Source organism: Saimiri boliviensis, chromosome 10, assembly GCF_048565385.1.
Source record: "Saimiri boliviensis isolate mSaiBol1 chromosome 10, mSaiBol1.pri, whole genome shotgun sequence".
Classification (NCBI taxonomy): domain Eukaryota; kingdom Metazoa; phylum Chordata; class Mammalia; order Primates; family Cebidae; genus Saimiri; species Saimiri boliviensis.
In genome coordinates, this window is record NC_133458.1 from 63914270 (window position 1) to 63937033 (window position 22764).

At 38.8% G+C, this 22764-nt stretch overlaps 1 protein-coding gene and 1 pseudogene across 2 annotated transcripts in view; one reads left to right on the forward strand and one right to left on the reverse strand.

Moving 5' to 3' along the window:
• ABCB1 (ATP binding cassette subfamily B member 1) overlaps positions 1–22764 on the reverse strand; it is a 118712-nt gene that overhangs the window by 26371 nt on the left and 69577 nt on the right. For both annotated transcript variants that reach the window (XM_074379358.1, XM_074379357.1), the window contains exons 20-23: positions 19874–19957; positions 13871–14074; positions 3012–3112; positions 1274–1414 (exon numbers count right to left, since the gene is read on the reverse strand). In XM_074379358.1, the coding sequence (XP_074235459.1) occupies positions 1274–1414; positions 3012–3112; positions 13871–14074; positions 19874–19957 (530 nt within the window). The remainder of the gene's footprint in view (positions 1–1273; positions 1415–3011; positions 3113–13870; positions 14075–19873; positions 19958–22764) is intronic.
• Positions 3669–4839, forward strand: LOC120365276 (heterogeneous nuclear ribonucleoprotein A1-like; annotated as a pseudogene).

The following is a 22764-nucleotide window of genomic DNA, read 5'->3' on the forward strand; positions in this document are numbered from 1 at the left end:
AGCAGCAAGCCTGGAGTTGACATAATACTTGGGAACCCTTCCAGAATACAGGGAATCCATTACTTTCTTTCCTCTGGACTCTATGCCTATGTTTATGTAGCAGATGTTGTCATTAGTTTTCGGGGTTTTTTTGTTTGTTTAACTAGCACTAAATAAAATACACTGATGGTTAATCTCCGCCTTGTGATCATTTAAACCTATGGGACCTTTTTCTAATGCACTGCTCTTCAGACAGCTCTTCCTTTTCCTTAACTTGGAATATTGACTTTGCAAACCAAAATGCCCCAATGTCAGCAACTTTCACCATTCAAGTTTTTGGAGTAAAACAATATATCAAATAATTATCTAATCAAAGCCCTAATGCCAGTGATGCTGGCATTTTGATCTCTAGGTCATAATCACCAATAGCACCTGCATATCATTTGTCTAACATACATCTTTAATGGAAATTTAGATGTCTTTTTTGGGGTCATCCTGAGCAAACTGTAATGCAAGAACAACTCAATGTCTAAAAAGGACAGAAATACTATACTAACACATTACACTGCCAGGCTTATGTGATTCTGGTTTAAATGTAAAACTATATTGATACTAATTATGTTACGATATCAAGAGGCAGAACCTTGCTCATCACGAAATCTAGAAGCTCAGAAAGATTACACATACTTTTGACCACCAAAATGCATATTTGGGTACTTTAACAGTATAATCAGCTTCAGGCTTATCTTCCTCTGACCAAAGTACAATTATCTACATTCAGAACAATGTAGCAGAAAAATCCCAATATAACTTTTCCTTTATCATTTCTAAATTCATAAGGCGTTTACCTTCCAACACTTCTCTTATCAAGGAAAAGTAAACTTATCCTGTAGTCTCCTAGGGCTTGCAGAACTTAGGACAACCCATCTGTACTTTACCTGCTCTGTAAGAAAGTCCTTTAAAGGGAGCCAGTCAGACTGCTTGCTCAGGGTTAGGCTTCTTCTCAAATGCCAAGGCCTTCTCTAAATCTCTAAATAAAATCACTCCACCCAGTCACAGATTTGGAAAGGTCAGATGTACGTGAGCCAGCAGTGGAGAAAGAAGTTACTGCTCTTCCAAATGAAAGGAAGTGCTTCGGTGGTGGCACATGGAGACTCAGAGGCAAAATGCCGCTTTCTCAATCACCAGAATCTTTTCATGAAATTTCACAGTAGAGTTTCCTATCTAGACAAGAAGCATGTTCGTCCCAGTTTTATTTTGCGAGTTTAACTATACATAATAGTCCAATACTTACAGTAGAACATCCTCAAAGCTCATGAGCCTACGTGCCACCAAGTAGGCTCCAAACCGGAAACAGCCAGCATAGGAAAAATACATCATTGCCTGGGTGAAGGAAAATGTGATTCCAAAGATGTGTGCTTTCTTCAAAGAGTTTCTGAAAAGAAGACATTTGAAAACTCATTCCACTTTCATTTCTCAGTCCTTAAAATCTAACTTTTGACAGATTGGCAGTAGGGTACAGAGGCACAACTGACAAAGGTGGGTTTAGTTTCCAAAGAACTAAGTCTGGTCTTCACTTTACACTTAACAGCTGTGCAAATTTGGGAAACAGCCTAACCTCTGAAACTCAGTATCTTTATCTTTAATGTAGAATTAACTACACCTCAAAGTGTTGATGTAAAGAGAAAATAATCCGATGACTCTAAAGGGCTGGTTAGGGATTAATAAGTGAAAGTTCTCTCCCTTCCTCCCACTTTTGGACATACAACATGTAAGTACTCTATGTAAATATTCATTCTGCACATGTTTACCCAACACCTACAAGTTGCAGGGGCCATGCTGGGGGACATAGAGGAAACAGGCATGTTCTTGCCTTAGGACACCCAAGAGTTGAGTTGAATCACTACACGATGGAGGTGTCTTATGAATGATCTGTTATGGGAAGAAAGGAGAAGCACTTAATTCTCTGGGGGAGTTAGAGAAGGTTTTACAAAGGGGTTGACATTCTAGAATTGTGACATGGAGCTCAGCGATATGGAGGTGTCGGTGGAAGCAGGTTAGCGAGTGGGCAGCCCTGGCTTCCAACCCCTCCTGCTACCAGATCATTTCTGCTTTTATCTTCACCATGTATCAGGATATCAAATAAAAATTTTTTTAGACAAAAAAGCTCTACCATCATTTTTTTTTAAAAAAAGCTTAAAAACCCATCAATAAGGTCCAGTTCTCTTCTTTTATTGTAAGAAATAGACTTAGAGAGGTTGGACTTGATTATGTTCACACCATTTATTAGACTCCACACTGGGATGACTGTTAAAGGAAGAAGGTCTGCACTGGAGAAGGGGTTAAAAGCAGAAAGACAGGTAACCGAGGAACCGCCATCCTCTCTGTGTACCACAAGTACCTCAAATTTCATGTTCCATAAATAACTGATTTTCAACTAGAGCCAATTATAGGGTCATATCCTGACTGGACATCTGATAATTATTCTCAGCATCATGTCTCCCTCCCTCCCGCATCAGTGACCCATTCTTTTTTTTTTTTTTAAGACAGTCTCACTGTCACCAGGTGCCAGGCTGGAGTGCAGTGGCATGACCTCAGCCCACTGCAACCTCTGCCTCCTGGGTTCAAGCAATTCTCCTGCCTCAGCCTCCTGAGTAGCTGGGACTACAGGCATGCGCAACTACGCCCAGCTAATTTTTTTTGTATTTTTAATAGAGATGGGGTTTCACCATGCTGGCCAGGATGGTCTTCATCTCTTGACCTCGTGATCCACCTGCCTTAGCCTCCCAAAGGGCTGGGACTGCAGGCATAAGCAGTGACCCATTCTTACACGTTCTACCTCAGAGATGTCCCTGCCTTAGTTCATGGTATTGTAATTTATCTCCTGCATAATTACAACTGTTTCCCAATGGGTTCCCTTCAAGTACTTTCTCCACTTGCTCCCTACTTTCTGGCTAAAGTAATCCTTTTGAAAACAAACATGATGATTAAAAATTCTTCACACGCCCCTTCCACTCTTCAGCAGTTATTACCTGTAGGGTACCTGCAAATTCTGTGCATACATATGTTCAAACTTCTGCTCTTGGGTCAAAGAAACAACAGTTCGGAAGTTTTCTATTGCTTCAGTAGCAATCTGTAACAGAGGGCAGCAATTACCAAGAGGCACAAAAGTAAACAGTGGTAATTAATTTGAATTCTATAAAAGAGACTAATAAAAATTTTATGATTACATATTTATTATTATGCATAAGCATTTTCTCTGTAGAAAAGGATACTAAGTAATATATCAAATTGAGTTATGGATCTGAAAGGAAGATCGACTAATTCAAACTTCTCCTTTGCAGAAAGAGAAGCTAAGACTTAAACGGATTAAGGCATTGCTTAAAGCCACATAGCTTTACGTGCCTTCACAAAATTAACCTGAGAACTCACAGTACTTCACATATATTGCAGTGCTCTTCTTCTACGATGATCACATTTTAAGTTCAGTTATTTTACACATTTTTTAAACATGATGTTTATATTTGGCTCTTTATTATTGCCATTTGTGACAACTGAAGAATGTTTGGAAAATACTGAAAGAATGAAGGCAATAAAAATTATACTTTAGATACATTAATCGGCTTACTCCTTGTGCCCATGGATGCCGCCGGGGAAGTGTCATTAAAGTCTCTCTTCCCCCTGCCATCATGTCTAAGTCAGAGTCTCCTAAAGAGCCTAAACTGCCGAGGAAGCTCTTCACTGGAGGGTTGAGCTTTGAAACAACTAATGAGAGCCTGAGGAGCCGTTATGATCAATGCAGAAGGCTCACAGATTGTGTAGTAATGAGAGATCCAAACACCAAATGCTCCAGGGGCTTTGGGTTTGTCACATATGCCACTGTGGAGGAGGTGGATGCAGTCGTGAATGCAAGGTGACACGAGGTGGATGGAAGAGTTGGGGAACCAAAGAGTTGTCTCAAGAGAAGGTTCTCAAAGACCAAGTGCCCACTTAACTGTGAAACAGATATTCATTGGTGGCATTAAAGAAGACAATGAAGAACATCACCTAAGAGATTATTTTGAATAGTATAGAAAAACTGAAGCAACTGAAATCATGACTGAGCAAGGCAATGGCAAGAAAAGGGGCTTTACTTTTGTAACTTTTGACAACTGTGACTCCATGGATAAGACTGTCTTTCAGAAATACCATACTGTGAATGGCCGGAACTATGAAGTTAGGAAAGCCCTGTCAAAGCAAAAGCTGGCTAGTGCTTCACCCAGCCAAAGAGGTCAAAGTGGTTCTGGAAACTTTGGTGGTGGTCGTGGAGGTGATTCGGTGGGAATGACAACTTTGGTTGTGGAGAAAACTTCAGTGGTCGTGGTGGCTTTGGTGGTAGCCGTGGTGGTGGTGGATACGGTGGCAGTGGGGATGGCTATAATTAATTTGGTAATGATGGAGGCAATTTTGGAGGTGGTGGAAGCTACAATGATTTTGGGAATTACAACAATCAGCCTTCAAATTCTGGACCCACAAAGGGAGGAAATTTTGGAGGCAGAAGTTCTGACCCATATGGTGGTGGCAGCCAATACTTTGCCAAACCATGAAACCAAGGTGGCTATGGCAGTTCCAGTAGCAGCAGCAGCTACGGAAGTGGCAGAAGATTTTAAATTACTGCCAAGAAACAAAGCTTAGCAGGAGAGAAGAGCCAAAGAAGTGACAGGGAAGCTACAGTTTACAACAGATTTGTGAACTCAGCCAAGCACAGTGGCAGCAGGGCCTAGCTGCTACAAAGAAGACATGATTTAGACAAATACTCATGTGTATGGGCAAAAAACTCGAGGACTGTATTTGTGACTAATTGTATAACAGGTTATTTCAGTTTCTGTTTCGTGCAAAGTGTAAAGCATTCCAACGAAGGGTTTTAATGTAGATTTTTTTTTTGTACCCATGCTGTTGATTGCTAAATGTAGTAGTCTGATCATGACACTCAATAAATGTGTCTTTTTTTTTAAAAAAAAAGTATATTTTACACATTTGCATATTGTATTTTTAAATATGTGCATAAACATATTTAATGAGATTGTGTTGAAACTCTATATTTAGCTCTATATCATTATTTTTTACCTTAATATCAAAAGCATTTTTCATGCTCATTAAATGAGATGTGTAATGAATCCTTTAATATCACAAGCAATTAAGTATTCCTTTCTTATTAAAAATAATGCTAAGATAAACATCTTTGTACCTAAACATCTGTCCCCATTGAATTGGTTTATCAGCAAAATTTCCTAAGGTGAAATTAATAGGTAAAAAAAAACAACAACTTTCTTTGTTTTAGAGATGGGGGTCTTGCTCCATTGCCCAGGCTGGAGTGCAGCGGCTATTCACAGGTTTAATAACCATAGCTCAATGCAGTCTCAAACACCTGGGTAAGCAATCCTCTTGCCTCAGTCTGCCCAGTAGCTAGTATTACAGGCATGTGGTACCACACCTGGCTTGAATTAACTTTTTTAATTTTTTTAAGAAATGTGGCACATACCATTAACCTGTTTTCCAGAAAGTTTTGGGCTGGGTGTGGTGGCTCATGCCTGTAATCCCAGCACTTTGGGAGGTGAAGGCAGGTGGATCACTTGAGGCAAGGAGTTCAAGACCAGCCATGGCCAACATAGTGAAACCCCATCTCTACTAAAAATACAAAAATTAGCTGGGTATGGTGGCATATCCCTTAATCCCAGGCTACTTGGGAGACAGAGCAAGAGAAGCGCCTGAACCTGGGACACAAAAATTGCAGCGAGCCAAGATGGCACCACTGCACTCCAACTTGAGTGACAGAGTAATACTCCATCTTAAAAAGAAAGTTTCCATCATTTAATTATGTTGTAATTGAATGTTACTCCTAATAAAACAATTTGATTAGGAAACATAGATCCTTCATCACCTCTAGAGTCTGAATAAAGGGATATTGAAAATGCAAAGAACACCAGTGTACAAGATGAGATTTCAGTCTATATCAGCCACACAACCTTGAACCGCCATGCTGTCTCATTTTCCTCACTTGTGAAATGAGGAGGATGGACTATAGGGTCTCTAAAGTCCCCTATAATGCTATGATTCTAAGAGAAATAATTTCCAGAATCATAAGTCACAAAGAGAAATGACTCTCCATTGTGTAAGATGTTCTTCTTCTTTCTGGCCTCTACACTGGTGAGAACAGATTCTAATAAAGACACATTTAATTTAGAGTGTTTTACAGATTAAAAATCATAAATGTGAAATTCCACTATTTCTCACTGAATCCTACATAAATTACCTAACTTCAAAGCTAACAGCAAGCATTTCATAAGATATTAAGTCCATTTTGAAGACTAATATCAAAAGCTATTAGAGATAAAAAAAAAAAAATAGCAACATTCTAGGCCGGGCGTGGTGGCTCAAGCCTGTAATCCCAGCACTTTGGGAGGCCGAGGTGGGTGGATCACAAGGTTGAGAGATCGAGACCATCCTTGGTCAACATGGTGAAACCCCGTCTCTACTAAAAATACAAAAAATTAGCTGGGCATGGTGGCACGTGCCTGTAATCCCAGCTACTCAGGAGGCTGAGGCAGGAGAATTGCCTGAACCCAGGAGGCGGAGGTTGCGGTGAGCCGAGATCGCGCCATTGCACTCCAGCCTGGGTAACAGGAGCGAAACTCCGTCTCGAAAAAAAAAAAAAAAAATAGCAACATTCTTATAAACAAAAACTTATTTAAAAATAAAATTTAAAATATTATTTTGCACTGACAGGCTAAGGAGATTGAATTATGTTTACCAAAAGCTACTTAGAAAGTTAGGAAAATGTCCAGATTTAATTTATGTTAAAACATTTTATAAACTTCTTTTAAACATTATAAAAATAATATACAGTCATTTTAGATCATTGTAAAAGTGCAGAAAGCAAAAGATGAAAAAAAAATTCACCTTCAAATTCCCAAATACAATCCTTTTGTCAGACATATTATAAATATTACTAAATATCAGAATTCAAACAAACAGATAAGTTTTCCAGATTAGTAAGAAAATTCAACAGACTGTAACAATGTCGACTGAAAAACAAATTTTACTGTATATTTCAGTGTAATGGTTTTAAGAAATATTTTCTGTGTACCATTTTCTAAGGCAGAAGTGCCTTGCTTAGGATTGGTTTGTAAATATCATTGCTTTTTAGTGTGTATACAGCCCAATAAAACTGGGAGTTGGAGTCACACAGCTTGCATGGCGAGTAAAACAGTATAATAACTTCAGGACTGTCTTCATCTTGACGCACATTGAAGCAATTAGGAAAAGGCTTAATTAGCACCTCACATGCTCACAGCTTTGTTTATTCCAAGAGTTCTAAATGGAGACTCAGTAATCACCATGAGGAGAGAGAACTTCTAATTCAAGAACAAATAGCATTGAGTTTCCCTTGGAAACTGTCATGTAAATAGTTTTGAAGAAATAAAAATGTATGTTTCTAGAAAGAAAAAAAAAAAAGACTCTTCACATTACTCTTCCTTTTTCTTTTTTCTTTTTTTTTTCTTTTTTGAGACGGAGTTTTGCTCTTGTTACCCAGGCTGGAGTGCAATGGTGCAATCTCAGCCTCACCGCAACCTCTGCCTCCTAGGTTCAAGCAATTCCTGCCTCAGCCTCCCGAGTAGCTGGGACTACAAGCATGCACCACCATGCCCAGCTAGTTTTTGTGTTTTTAGTAGAGACGGGGTTTCACCTTGTTGACCAGGATGGTCTTGATCTCTTGACCTCGTGATCTACCCGACTCAGCCTCCCAAAGTGCTGGGATTATAGGCATGAGCCACCGCGCCCGGCCTCACATTACTCTTCCTACCCTCAAATAAACTTGTCTATGGCTTTTATTTCTGAAAAGGAAAAGAGCATCTACAATGGACCCTTGAACAACATGGGGTTAGGAGACTGGCCCCTCTTGCAGTCGAAAATCTACATATAACTTTTGACTGCCCAAAAACTTAACTACTAGCAGCCTACTGTCAACCAGAAGTCTTACCAATAACATAAACAGTCGATTAATATGTATTTTGTATGTTACATGTAATATATAATTGTATTCTTACAATAAAGTAAGCTAGAGGAAGAAAATGTCATTAAGAAAATCATGAAGAAGAGAAAATATATTTACTATTCATTAAGTGAAAGTGGATCATTATAAAGGTCTTTAATCATCACTGTCTTTACACTGAATAGGCTAAGGAAAAGGAGGAAGAAGAGGGATTGGTTTTGCTGTCTCGGGGTGGCAGAGGTAAGGAGGTGGAGGTGGTACAAGGGGAGGCAGGAGAGGCAGGCACGCCTGATGTAACTGACATGCATTGCGGTCTCTGATTGTTTTGCTTTTTCACTTCTCTAAAAACCTTTCAATATGGTACCAATCCTTCCTCCATTGTTTGCTTCAGTTTCAGTCCTGTATCCCAGAACGGTCCATGTTATAAAAGAAGTTAAAAGTAGTCCTGAATAATTGAAACCCTTTTGCCAGATTAAGTAAAGTCAGTTTCACTTCCGGCAGTGCTTTTCCTGTATCTTCTTCCTCATTGTTTTGTACTGGTTTGGAAACACTCTTTACCAAGTCGTCTTCTGTTAATTCCTCTGGTGTGGTCTTTATTTGCTCTTGAATTTCTCCAAAATATATGCCTTGAAACCCTTCACTCATCACCTTTTTTCATATCTCCTATCTCTTTTGTGATTTTCTTGATTGGCTCTGTCATAAATCCTGTGAAATCATGTACATCTGGACACAGTTTTCTTCAGCAGAAGTTTCTTGTTTTAGGATTACAGACTTGCATGATGTTCTTCTCTACGGTGGCTTTCTACCATAGCATTAACAATCCTTTCCATAGAGTACTATGTGCTTTGTGATGGCCTTAAAAATCCTTATGAGTGGCCAGGCACAGTGACTCACACCTGTAATCTGGGTACTTTGGCAGGGCAAGGCGGGAGGATTGCTTGAGCTCAGAAGTTTGAGACCAGCCTGGGTAACATAGTGAGACCTCATGTCTACAAAAAAATTTATTTTTAAAAAAAACAGTTCTTACAACCCCCTCATCTAAAGCCTGAATTAGAGACATGGTTGGGAGACAAGCAGGCCACTTCAATACCTTTGATATTAAATGCATTAATGTTAAATTCATGGGTTCTGGGTGGCCAGGAGCATTGTCTAATATCAAAAGAACTTTAAAAGGCAGTCCCTTACTGTCTAGGTACTTTCTGACTTAAAGGACAAAGCATCAATGTAATCAATCCAGAAAAAGGGTTCTCATTGTCCCACGCCTTCTTGTACAACCAAAAGACTGCAGCTGAGGTTTGTCTTTTCCTCTTTTCCCTTCAAAGATCAGTGATGAATAGCTTTACAAATAAGGGTATATCTACAGATACGGATTCATCATAAACCCAACTGCATTTACACAAAACAGTAGAGTTAGCCTATCGCTTTCTGACATAAATCCTTGGACTTGATTCTCTTCCTTATTAATAAATGTCCTTTGTAGCATTTTTTTTTCTAAAATAGGGCACTGTTCAGGCAGATACCATTTCCTCTCAATAATTTTTTTTTTTTTTTTTTTTTTTTGGGTCAATATTTTCATTTATTCATCAGTGTTTTATAATTTTCAATATTTTTTTATAATTTTATAATTTTATAATTTTAAAATTTTATAATTTTCAATAATTTTTTAAAACCCACATCTAGGAACATTTCTGTTGCCTCTTCATTGGCAGAAGCTGCTTCTCCCGCTATCTTGACATTTCTTAAAGCCAAATCTCTTCTAAAATTATCAAACCATCCTTTGCTGGCATTAAATTATCCAGTTCTAGATCCTTCATCTTACTTTTGAGTTGACTTTGCTTTTCCTCTAATCATATTAGAGCCTAAAGGTATGCCTTTCTTATAGCAACCTGGTACCCACGTAAAAGCTGCATCGTCAGTGTGAGATAAGGGTACTGTACAAAATGTGCAAGGTTTCTGTACAGTAAACCTGCTGTTGTAGCTGCAGTGATGGCTTTTACAATTTTTTTTTTTTAACAATGGTTCTTATGCTAGATTCATTTAACTTGAAATGGCAGGCAACTAACTGCAGCTGCAGACCTCACGTCTATGGTACATATCAAACAGTTCAACTTTTTCCTGTAACGTCATGACTTTTCTCTGCTTGTTGGGAGCACTTCCAGTATCACTCACTAGTGGCACTTCATGCGGGTTCCTTAATGTTATTTAATGTTTACAGTATTGCACTAAACATGATTTTTAAAATATGCAAGAACCATGAGAGATTGCTTTTTACTGCAATATGCAATTTTCTGGAGAAACCAATTGCTCCTGCTGAGATGATTAATGTCACTGCACTTTAAGTAGATACAACACTTGATCTCACTGCAATACCAACAGGAGGTGGCTACAAAATTACTGGCATAGTACAGTACATACCATGGTTTTATTTCGTGATTTACTACTATGTATTAGTCTGTTACCATGCTGCTAATAAACACATACCTGAGACTGGGTAATTTATAAAGGAAAGAGGTTTAATGAACTCACAGTTCCACATCTCTGGGAGGCCTCACAATCATGGTGGAAGATGAAGGAAGAGCAGGGGGATGTTTTATATGGTAGTAGACAAGAAAGCATGTATAGGGGAACTCTCCTTTATAAAACCATCAGCTCTCATGAGATATATTCACTATCATGAAAACAATATGGGAAAAACCCATCCCCATGATTCAATTACCTTTCACTGGGTCCCTTCCATGACACATGGGGATTATTACAATTCAAGGTGAAATCTGGATGAGGACACAAGAGCCAAAACATAACACACTGTATCTTTACATTTGTTGGCATGTGTCTTGACTGTGAATGGTACCATGTATGGTCTGTAAGTGGTTATATGCATAAGATTTGATCACTTTTAACTTTTTAATAATAGATTTGTGTATACCTTATGGTAGTAAATGATAATACTACTGTCTACATATATTTTTTGCATTTATAACATACTTTTTCTTATTTTGGGGGGGTATTTCTAGGCTACATGGCTTGCGAGTTTTTTCAAATTGTTGCAAATCTTCAAAAAATTATCCAATCGTTTATTGAAAAAAACCTACATATAAGTGGACTCACTCAGTTCAAACCCATGCTATTCAAGGGTCACCTGTATTTTATAGAAATGCTCACCAGTCCACAATAATGTGCTGAAAAACTACAGAGCACAGATCAATGTTAGGGTAGAGGTTATGAGCAGATTTTGACATCACATAGTCAGAATAAGAGTGGGCTCTAATGTCACATACACTATTAATCAAACAAATGATACACCATTAACCAATAAACAAAGAAATAAGAAAGAAACATAAAGGGCTAAGAAGTATCATGAATTAATTCAGGTGTCAGGAAGAGCCTCTCTAAAGAGGTAATAATTTTAAAATATGAATAAGATAAAGTCAGCCAAGAGAAGATCAAAGGCAATCAGCTTAGAGTGTTCCAGGAATTGCAAGAATGCCCATTGCGCCAGAGCACACAGGCCTAAGAGACTGTGATGCCGGATAAGGCCGTAAAGGATTTCAGGGGTTAGATCATGCAGTGTTTGATAAGCCATGATAAAAGATTAGATTTTGTTCCAAGTATGATCAGAAGCCATTTGGGAATTTTAAGTAAGGGTTGGCATTATCAGATTTTTATTTATGAGCGATCAGAATGACTTGTTAAGAATGCAGAATATAGGTGGACAAGAATGGAAGGAGTTAGAAGCAGGGAGGTTTGTTAGGAGGTTGTTGCTGTGTGACACTGGGCAAGTTGCTTGATCTCTCTGAGTCTCGGGTTTCATTATCTGTCCAACAGGGATAATTCAACAGGGTTATTGAGAGCATTAAATGAGATCATGTATTTAGAGCTGTAAGTATGATACTTGTTATATAAGAAGCACTAAACAGTAGCTTGAAAATTGTGATCAGGTGGAAGTTGATTTTCAATATTATGTGGACTGGTTGGTGCAGCTCTACTACTTTCCCTACCTACTTCTGTCCCTCTCATGAGCCAACCCTGCATTAGAACATGTATCACATCCCTGACCTTTGCTCAGAAAATCTGCCATATCCACACATATCTATTTCCATCTGCTCCCCTTCTTTTGACCCCTCTGACAGGACTCCAAGAGTCTTAAATCTTATGCATTGCTTCAAAGGCACTAATGTGTAATTCATTGCATGAATTAGTTTAGATCAAGTTGGATCATCTTCTTCCTAAAAGCAATCTAAGACTCCCTGCTGGGACATTTCAAATACCTCATTACATAATGACACTATTTTCTAGAATGCTTTCTCTTTTTTTACATTTTATGCTAGATTTTTCCATCTTCTCAGGGGAAGAGTCAACACTGTGGGGGAGACCCCCAGAGTACAGTCATTGGCATAGAATGGAAGAATGGCATAGAATGGAATTAAAGGAAGTCATTGGCATAGAATGTATTCCCTGGCAGGGGCCAATGTTACTTGAGCCAGACTACAACAGACCCCTGTGGGTCAGCACCAGCCTGCTCTACCTCCAGAAATGGGCCTCTGGGAGCCTGATAGGATGTCTTGCATGAGGTCTGTCCCCTACAGACACTGGTTGGAGAGGCACTAAAGTTGAGCCAAAGGATTTTCCAGAAGGAACATCCCCCACCAAAAACAGAATAAAGAATCTGAAGAGACAGCAGAGAGGTAAAGGACAAAGTTTTAGTGGTAATGACTAACATCTGGGGCCTTCTTCATTATTCACTTGATGAGGTACCTGGGTCTACTGACAACCAGAGCCACTTTAACCTTTGTTGAGACCCTGCCACAACTCCTGGGAACCTCAGAATGTTCATCACACATACATTCCTGTCCTGAATGTTAAGTTCTGGCAGTCAGCCCTATTCTGACCTCTCATTTCCACTATGATACAGATCATGTGATATCAGACTGCCTTCTGCCATCAAAGGAACTCTTCATTTTTTAACAGAAAGAGGCAGAACTTTGGAGCACAATTGTCTGAGTTTGAATCCTGGCTCCAAGACCTATCAGCTCTAAAGTCCATAGACATTACCTGCCTGTGCCTCAGCCCCACCTGAAAGATGAGATAATAGAATCTATCTCATACAGTTGCTAAAAGGAGTAAGACATTTGCCAGGAAATATAGTAAATGACACATAAGCGTTTGTTAAATAATGAAGACAAAAAAAAAGATAACCATGCAGGAAAAGAAAGAAGTAAAAAAGAGTAAAGATAACAGAAATACGATGAAGGGAAGAGCATGATCAAAAAGAAAGAGTAGCAATAATTTAAACCAGATATAATAAATACCCCTAGGGTTTTTCCATATTTAATCTCCCCCATCACATGTACAAATAAAATGGGCTTCCTTTCTGCAATAAAAGAATGGATTTAAGATTGAAAGAAAAGAAAACAGAAAAGAAGAAAGGAAGGAGTGAGGGAAGGAGGGAGGAAGGGATGGAGGGAAGAAGGAAGGAAGAAAGGAAGAGAGGGAGGGAGGGAGGGAGAAAGGCAAGAGGGAGGGAAGGAAGGAAGGAGAGAGAGAGAGGGAAAGTTAGAGAAAAGAAAGAAGAAAGTAACTAAGGGAAGGAGAAAAGTGAGGAGGAAAGAAGAACAATGTGAAGACAACGGCCTGAAACTGAAAAAAATATGTTAAAGTTAATTATCAGCCTTTGAGTCCAAGAACTGGCTTTCCTACTTAGTATAAGTTTCTAATTTACTGAATAAGCATAAAAAATCACTTTGAGGAATGGTTATAAACACATTCTTAGAGCATAGTAGGTAGTAGGGAGTAACAAAACAACACTGATCAGAATATTTTACTCTACTTGAGTAATCAATCATATTCGGTCTGACTCACCTTCCCAGCACCTTCTAGTTCTTTCTTATCTTTCAGTGCATGTCCAGACAACATTTTCATTTCAACCACTCCTGCTATTGCAATGATGGGTACAATTGCTAAGAGAAACAGTGTTAGTTGCCAGCCATAGATGAAGGATATAATTATTCCTGTCCCAAGATTTGCTATATTCTGGGTAATTACAGCAAGCCTGGAACCTATAGCCTGCAAAGCAAACAAAACAAATTAGAGAAACTTTAAAAACTATTATCTTCACAATTTGTGTTTTCTAAAAACACACCTTTATGAGATGATATTCATTATTTTCTCAGTTCTGAAATAAAAAGTAAAGGTTTACCAATAAGTTTATAGAGTTTCTACAGTAATAATTTCCATGATTTCAGAATGCTGAAAGTAGAATTTGCAGTTCAATTACATATTCCCATCTCTTCTCATCTTTAAATACCAAGAAAATCTTCATTAATCACAGCAACACTACTAAAGCAATCTCTACAAATCAGCAAGATAAAGGAGTCTGACAAGCTGGGAATGATGGAACTTTCCAATGTTAGGTATATAATTACTTACAATTTAAGCTTAATATTTGTTGGTAATATTCAAATATATCTAGGTCTGTTTGAGATAGTATGTTTAATTTGGAAAAAATAGAGAGCTGCAAATTTTGGAATTTAATTTAAGGTAATAAGCAGGCATTATAATCTTCTGCTTGTATTTAAAGCATGACTTTCACTAGTGTGCACTAATTTCCAGCTCTGAAACCAGAAGTCAAACTGCAGAGTAAATTTAATCCACCACTGTATAATATCCAACTCTAAACCAGATTTCCAACTCTGAAACCAGAAGTCAAGCTACAAAGTCAGTTTAGTCCATCACTCTATAATTCAGTCCAGCATATGTCCTCTATCCTGGAAATATTCTGTGCCCTCAAGCCATCCCAGACCTGTTTTTTCTGGAGATGGCCCATGTTCTTTTCCATCTCTAAAGTTTCTTCTGCCCCAATGAGACTGGTGTCAGGTAAAGACTATGATGGAGTACAGTCTAGGATGGGGATGGTCAATGTCATCTCTGTGACTTTGGATTCTCCCAACTTCTAATATAAGCTGGTACATTGACTAATAACCAAAGCTTCTCTCTGCTCTGAATTCTGTGATAGTGTCAGAGGCATTCAAACCAGAGCAACTCCATCTTGAATAAGCTGGATAAAATAAGGCTGAGACCTACTGGGCTACAATCCCAGGAGGTTAGGCGTTCTGAGTCACAGGATGTGACAGGAGGTCAGCATAAGATACAGGTCACAAAGACCTCGCTGATAAAACAGGTTGTGGTAAAGAAGTCAGCCAAATCCTACCAAAACCAAGATGGTGATGAAAGTGACCGCTGGTTGTTCTCACTGCTCATTTTACACTAATTATAATGCATTAACATGCTCAAAGACACTCGCACCAATGCCATGACAGTTTACAAATGTCATGGCAATGTCAGGACGTTACTCTATATGGTCTAAAAAGGGGAAGAATCCTCAGTTCTGTAAAAAGCCTACGCCTTTCCTTGGAAACTCATGAATAATCCACCCCTTGTTTAGCATGTAATCAAGAAGTAACAATGAGTATAAGCAGCTGAGTGTCCCATGCTGCTGCTCTGCCTATGGAGTAGCCATTCTTTATTCCTTCACTTTCTTTTTTTTAAATTTTTTATTAATTTATTATACTTTAAGTTCTAGGGTACATGTACAGATCATGCATGTTTATTACATAGGTATACACGTGAACTTGCTTTCACATTACTCTGTGGATTCGCCTTGGATTCTTTCTTGCATAAGATCCAAGAACCCTCTTTTGGGTCTGATTCAGGACCTCTTTCTGATAACAATAGAATCCTTTATAATTCCCTATATTAATCCCTCCAAAATCATTTAACACCTGCCTGACAGAAACACCAGACTAGTACTTAGGAAAAGAGTGCTATAACTATCAGTAGTCTTTAAATACATTAAACTCCATACCATGGGGCTGCACCAGCACTGAAAGAGATATCATAAACAATAGAATACCTGAATTTTTAGTTGATGCAACCATTGAGCTTATATTAAAGGGATGTTTTTCCAAATTTGGCATAAATCAGACTGCAGTGGTTTTCAGAGCCAGCTCTCTGCATTTCACATCTTTAGTTTGAAGGTCAAAGGATACAAACTGGAGAATGTCTGTGGCACAGGGATGATATAGGTTGTTCCTGTTCTCAGTATCTACAAGTCCTACTCAGAACCTATTTCCCACTGCAGTTACCTGGAAGGGTTCAGTCAGGGTAGTGAGAGAAACAACATAAAAATTACAGAGAAAAGGATACAAACCTTCTTGGAAGGCCAGAAGGCTTTTGCAAAAGCCTCAAGAAGGAATGAGCTTAAGGCAGCAGTTCTTACCCAGAAGCAATTAGGCAGGAGTAAGTACAAAGGAATGTAGGGGAGTTTATCTAAAGAGCTTGTTTACTCATGTGGTCCTAAGACTGACCTTTGAACATCCAAGGGCATATGACTGCTCTCTACATGGAGGTCAACAATGTTATTACCCATAAATGGTGTTTGCTTTAGGCCTCAGAACCTGAGGCCTTAATCATTTGTATGACTGCTCTCTCCAGGGACAGTGGCCATGTTAATTATCCACAAGCATGCAGACTCAAAGCCTTTGTCCACAGCGCCAGCTGGTAAAGGCCATGGCTGCTAACTATTTACAGGACCCTCGTCAGAGTCTGTCACTGACCCAGATCCCTAGTCCACTCTTTCACTGGATATCTATGTCTAAGTGCATTTGTTTATCCATCGCTAGGTCAAGGTCTTCTGGTCAGATCCCACCGCTACTGGCTTATGTGCTTAGGAGAGAAGCTCTAAGAATATCACCTGAGTTCATGGCAGAGGAATTACCCTGCTATATAACCTTTCAGACATATAAATGTTCAGCTTTGGATAGTAGTCAAGGATCACAGAAATAAATAAGATGGATGAAAGATGGCAAATTCTTTAATGTACCAAAAATAGTAACTAAAAGATCTAAGACCTTAAGCTTCAAGGAGATTTAGCCCCTTGGCTTCATTTGATTTAGCACTTCAGACACTGCACTGGTTACTGTTCCTTTTTCCTAAAGATTAACACTCACTGTCCTACATCTATTCCTACAGTGTAGGAGTCTATAGAAATATGAGGACTAAGATGAATGAAAGAGTACAGATTAGTAGCCAGGAAATTTTCATTGTAAAGAGTAGGATTGAGGGGAGGAACCAAAATCTGTCAGCCAAAAATAGGTCAGCTAGCAGTGTAAAGTATATCCAAAGTTCTCTCTCAGCCAGTCTGTGACAACAGCTACATAGGGCTTTTCTAGGTTGGCAATATTTGCCAACCTGATCATTTCCTATTTCCTGGGCTTTCCTTTTTAGCCACTGTTTTAAGTTCTGGAAAATAATTTTGCCTGAATGGCTCACACAAGGTGAGTGTAGCCAATCTGGCAGGGCTATGGAAGTGCCAGTTTGAAGTATCTCTGAGGATACAAGTGAAAAGCAGAAGGTTGACCCCAGGAGGCAATTAGAGACAGTGAATATGGCAAAGGGTCTCACAAACAGCACTGTGAAGGGAAAAAGGTGACCACCAATTTTAAAAATAGAAGAACTCACTGTGGCCTAAGGCAGGTCATAACATCAGAGGAATTTAAGAGGAAGGAAGAAAAATTGCAATACAGAATGCCCTGACTACATCTGTTCCGGGTTCTGCTGCAAAAGACTGAGTTCCCTCCAGGATTGTGTCTTCCACATGAAATGGAATGTGGGATATTTTTCCTCAAAGCACATAAGCCCATATCACAGGGTCTGTGTCATATTGTACAATGTCACATTGCACTGGTTACTGTTCCTTTATTTCAGAGACTAATGCTCACTGTCCCACATATATTCCTCCTACAGAGTAGGAGTCTATAGAGCTCTGAGGACCAAAATGAATGGAGAAGTATAATAAACCTATTTAGTAAACCTGTTATATAAAAGGTTTACTAAAGTTAGCTAAGTTCAGCCTTCTTGATATCGACACATGGATGTCTAATACAGGCATCACAAACTTACCATGTCCCACACAGGACTCTCCATTCTCCCCCAAGAACTACTTCTCTAGCAGGCTTTCTAATTTCATAAAGATCAACTCTAACTGGGCATGGTGGCTCATGCTTATAATCTCAACACTTTGGGAGGCTGAGGCAGGAGGATCGTTTCAGCCCAGGAGTTCAAGACCAGACTGGGTAGCATAGGGTGACCCTCTCTCTACAAAAAATTTAAAAATTAGCTGGATATGGTGTTGCATGCCTGTGGTCCTAGCTACCAGGAAGGCTGAGAAGGAAGGATTGCTTGAGCCCAGGAGTTCTAGGTTATAGTGAGCTATAATCACACCACTGCAGTCCAGCCTGATCTACAAAGAGAGACACTGTCTCTTTTAAAAAAAAAAAAAATCAACTCCATTTTTTTCCATTGTGCAGGTAAAAAATTTTTGAGTCATCTTTAAATTCTCTTTCTCTCATATCCATCACCTAATCCAACCAACATATTCTGTTGGCTGTACCTCTCAAATATATCAAGAATTAATTATATCTTTTAGCATTTTGTATGACAATACTAGTCTAAAACACTATCATCTCTCTCCTGGATTACTGCAATAGACTCCTTCTATGCTTGCCCCCTTTGGCCTATTCACACAGTTCTATAGTGATCCTTTAAAAATTTCAGATAATCACTTTTGTGTCTAAAACCCTACAGTGTTTCCCATCTACTTCTGGATATAACGCTGACCTTAGCACTTATGACTCTTCCTTTCACTCACTCTATTCCACTTACTCTGTCTTCTTCACTTTTTTTTATGTGCACACACATGCGCATGTGTGTGTGTGACAGAGAGAGTCTTGCTCTGTCACTGAAGCTGGAGTGCAGTGGTGTGACCTCAGCTCTGCAACGTCTACCTCCTGAGTTCAATGAATTCTCATGCTTTAGCCTCCCAAGTAGTTGGGATTACAGGCATGTACTGGTAATTATGTTCTATACAACTTGATCTAAGCCTTGATTTTTACTGTTTTGTTTGCTTTAAGCAAAGAAGTTTGTATTGAAACAACAATTACAAAGAGGAACTGGTACCATTCCTTCTGAAACTAATCCAAACAACAGAAAAAAGAGGGACTCCTAAGATTTATATTTCAAGGTTATAACTCTGTTTCCTCATTTATAGCTTAATTTATTCTTACAGAATATATTAGACAGAAGAAATGTTAGTATAGTACTATCTTACAGAAAGATTTAAAGATAAAGATGGATAAGGGTCAAGAGGGGAAAAGACACAGCAGAGATCACATGAAGTTTTTCAAATTCTACATCATTTTGTGAACTTTTGCCATAAACAGTTGCTGAAGAAATTGTCACTTCAGCCAGAAATAAAAACCTGCTAGTTCAATAGTTTCTAGTTATATCAAGAGATTGATACAGCAGCAAACTTTAAGTTATCAAAATTATTAAAGTTTAAAGTTATTAAAGATAAAGTTATTCTATCCCTCCTTTAATTTTTAATGTGCTTTTCATTTCTTTCAACCTATATTTTAGAGGATTGTCTTCCTTCCTTTCTGTAACCACAGTGACCTTAAACTTTCTTACAGCAATTAAAGACATCATTTCTTCAGTCGCAATTACAATTTTATGTTAACTAGCACTTCATACTCTCTTTCTAAATAACTATTCTACAAGTAGTTTATTAATAGCATGAATAATAGCAATAGCAAAAGAAGGTTTATAAATGATCTATAAGATCTGCAGTATATAATGTTTAAATAGTTAACATTTTGTTAAAAAAAGCATGTGATAAGTTTGTAGGTTAGATATTTACTGAACATTTTCTTAATGATGAGAAATAACACCTGTAACAAAAAAATTAGTTTCATCCTGGGATCCAAAATGGTCAATTAAGACAAACACCAGTAGAAAGGAAGCACATACCCCTTTAACTTGAGCAGCATCATTGGCGAGCCTGGTAGTCAATGCTCCAGTGGTGTTTTTAGGGTCATCAAACCAGCTCACATCCTGCGGCACAGAACAAAGTTTTATTATCTTAAAGCTCTGTTTATGAGACTCTCAGCGCAATAGGGCAGCAACAGGGTCAGTTTTGTTTATACTTATGTCCCCTGCATTTAGCACTCAGGATGTGACATTCAATACATGAGAAGGAAACTTAATATAAAAACACATAAATAGACCATTTCATTTGTCAAAAAACTACCTGAGTGCCTACTTTGTTGTACAAATGATTTCTAAGTGTTGGACCTGTATGAACAAAAAAGACAAAGTAGCTGCTTTCATGAAGCTTAGATTCTAGAGATGGAAGGCACAAATAAAAGAAAAATCGATCAGGATAAGAAAGACAGGGCCGGGTACAGTGGCTCACACCAGTTATCCCAGCCCTTTGGGAGGTCGAGGCAGGTGGATCATGAGGTCAGGATATCAAGATCAAGCTGGCCAACATGGTGAAACCTCGTCTCTATTAAAAATACAAAAATTAGCTGGGAATGGTGGTACACGCCTGTAGCCTCAGCTACTCGGGAAGCTGAGGCAGGAGAATTGCTTGAACCCAGGAGGCAGAGGTTGCAGTGAGCTGAGATCACGCCATTGCACTCCAGCCTGGTGATAGACAAAGACTCCGTCTCAAAAAAAAAAAAATAAAAGAAAAAAAAAAAAAGAAAAGTGAGGGGAGGTGCTATTTTAGAGACTGGGAAGCGGAAAGAGAAGGCGTGTCTAAGGGGACATCTAAACAGGGGCCTGAAAGAAGAAAAGGGTGAGAATAACTCAGGAAAGGAAGAAATAACACACGCGAAGGCCCTGAGGCAAAGGCATACCTGATCTGTTCCAGCAAGAAAACCAGCAAGAAAACCTTAAAGGCTGCCAGCAGCCTAAAAAGAACCTTTGTGTGAATTTGCAAAAGCCGCACCTTCCTCTGGACAGATTTGTATTCTCAGTTGGGTCCTCTGATCCTCCCCTCCCCTACTCTTGGGCAATGAGCCACTGTGTATGGAGTAGATGGTATGTTGGAAAAAGGTGGTTGTAGGAGATGAGGTCTGAGAGACAGTGGGAGCCACATAGTGTATGGCCTTGTAGGCAACTGTCAAGATTCCAGACTGTGAGCTAGGTGCAGCCTTCAGCAGGTTTGGGCAGTGGGATATGATTTGTTATCTATTTTAGCAAAATGACTCTCGTTGTTTTAAGGTGAACCTACTGGATTGGGATAAGGGAGGCAGGGAGACCAGTTAGGAAGCTTTTGCAATATTAACAGAAAGAGAAGAGTCAAGGATGGCCTCAAGGTTTTTAGCCCAAACAACTGGTAGAATGGAGCTGTTACTTACTAATATGAGGCAAGAGTGGGTAAGGAATAAGTCTGGTGGGGAGGGAAAGAGTCAAAAGCTCAATTGTGGAAATGTTAAACAGTGAAATTCTTATTAGATATCCAATAGAGAGGTTGAACAAACAGTTAGATAAATGTAGCTCAGGGCAGTACAAATGATTTGAGTCAAAAACAAATTAACAAAAGCAATCCATATTAACACATAACATTCAACATAAAATAAGGTTTTCTTTTAAAAACCATTTAATATTTTTAAATACACAGATACTAACATGATTATGAATTTGAACTATGAATTTACATGTTTTACAAATAACTGTGGTCCCTAAGGAGTTATCTAAACTGGTTCTTTATATTAAAGAAGTATCTATTATTTTTCCCAAAAATATTTAAGAAAAAAAATAGTGCTATAATTTATGATAGTATGTATCAAGTTGCTTTTCAATATTCTTACGTGCTTAAAAGTATCTCTGCACAGGACTGTAATTTCCTTGAATACAGGGACCACTCAGGTTCGAATGCCCTGCAATTCTAAGTACTAGACCTTATAAGCAGAAGGCACTTAATAAATGCTTGTCCTACTTAACAATTTATAGAAAGGGCATTCCACAAACCATCAGCTCAGCTGCCAAAGTATAATGGACATAGCAGTTGGCCTGGGGACTTGTTGGGTAATGGGAGATTTGGCCCTGGAGCAAGGTCAGCGTTGACCTAAATAGAATCAGAGTTGTAAGTACAGTACGACCTGAGAGTCCAGGGACACAGTTTCCCATCAAACCGTGCTCTCACTCAGATTCAGTCCTGGCTCTGGCAGTCACTAGCTAGCAATTCCCATAAATATATTTTCTTTTTAAGAGGTAATGGGAGGAATAGGGAAGGACTAAGGAACCATACACAGTTGGAAAAATGTGAATGTCTCTAGAAAGCCTAACACACCAAACTGATGCCTCTTAGTCAGGGTTCAAGTACCGCTGGCACATCTGGGGCAGACAGCTAAAGCATCATTTTACTCAATGGCAAGTGGTTAGTGATTTTTAAAATGGAAAGTTATTAGGTCACAAACAAAATTCTCACGATTGTTAAAAGAACTTTCCCCTTTGAACCAGGCTGCTCTGAGTTACATTCCTATAATTCCTCCCTCATTTCCCAAGGAAAAAATTCACATGTGTCCATGGTTAGGGTTTTGAAGGTACAAAATGTGAGAAGCATTCCATCAAACTCATTATCAACCAGTAACACTGCAGCTTGAACTAGTATTTCAGTCTAGCCTCAGAAAATAAAATGTGCAGTGAGGAATGGGCCACAGGGATGAGTTTTGATTTGTGGAAAGAGAGAGTACAGAGGGCACTGTTGGTGGAAAGAAATACCCATGCCCTGGGTTTCCCAGGAGAAAGAGGAAAGACAGGAAAGAGATGAAGGGTATCAAAGATGCCTTCTTCCTGCACTGCCTACCACTGCTGAGACACAGGCTAGAGGTGAATTCACTCTAGAGGCT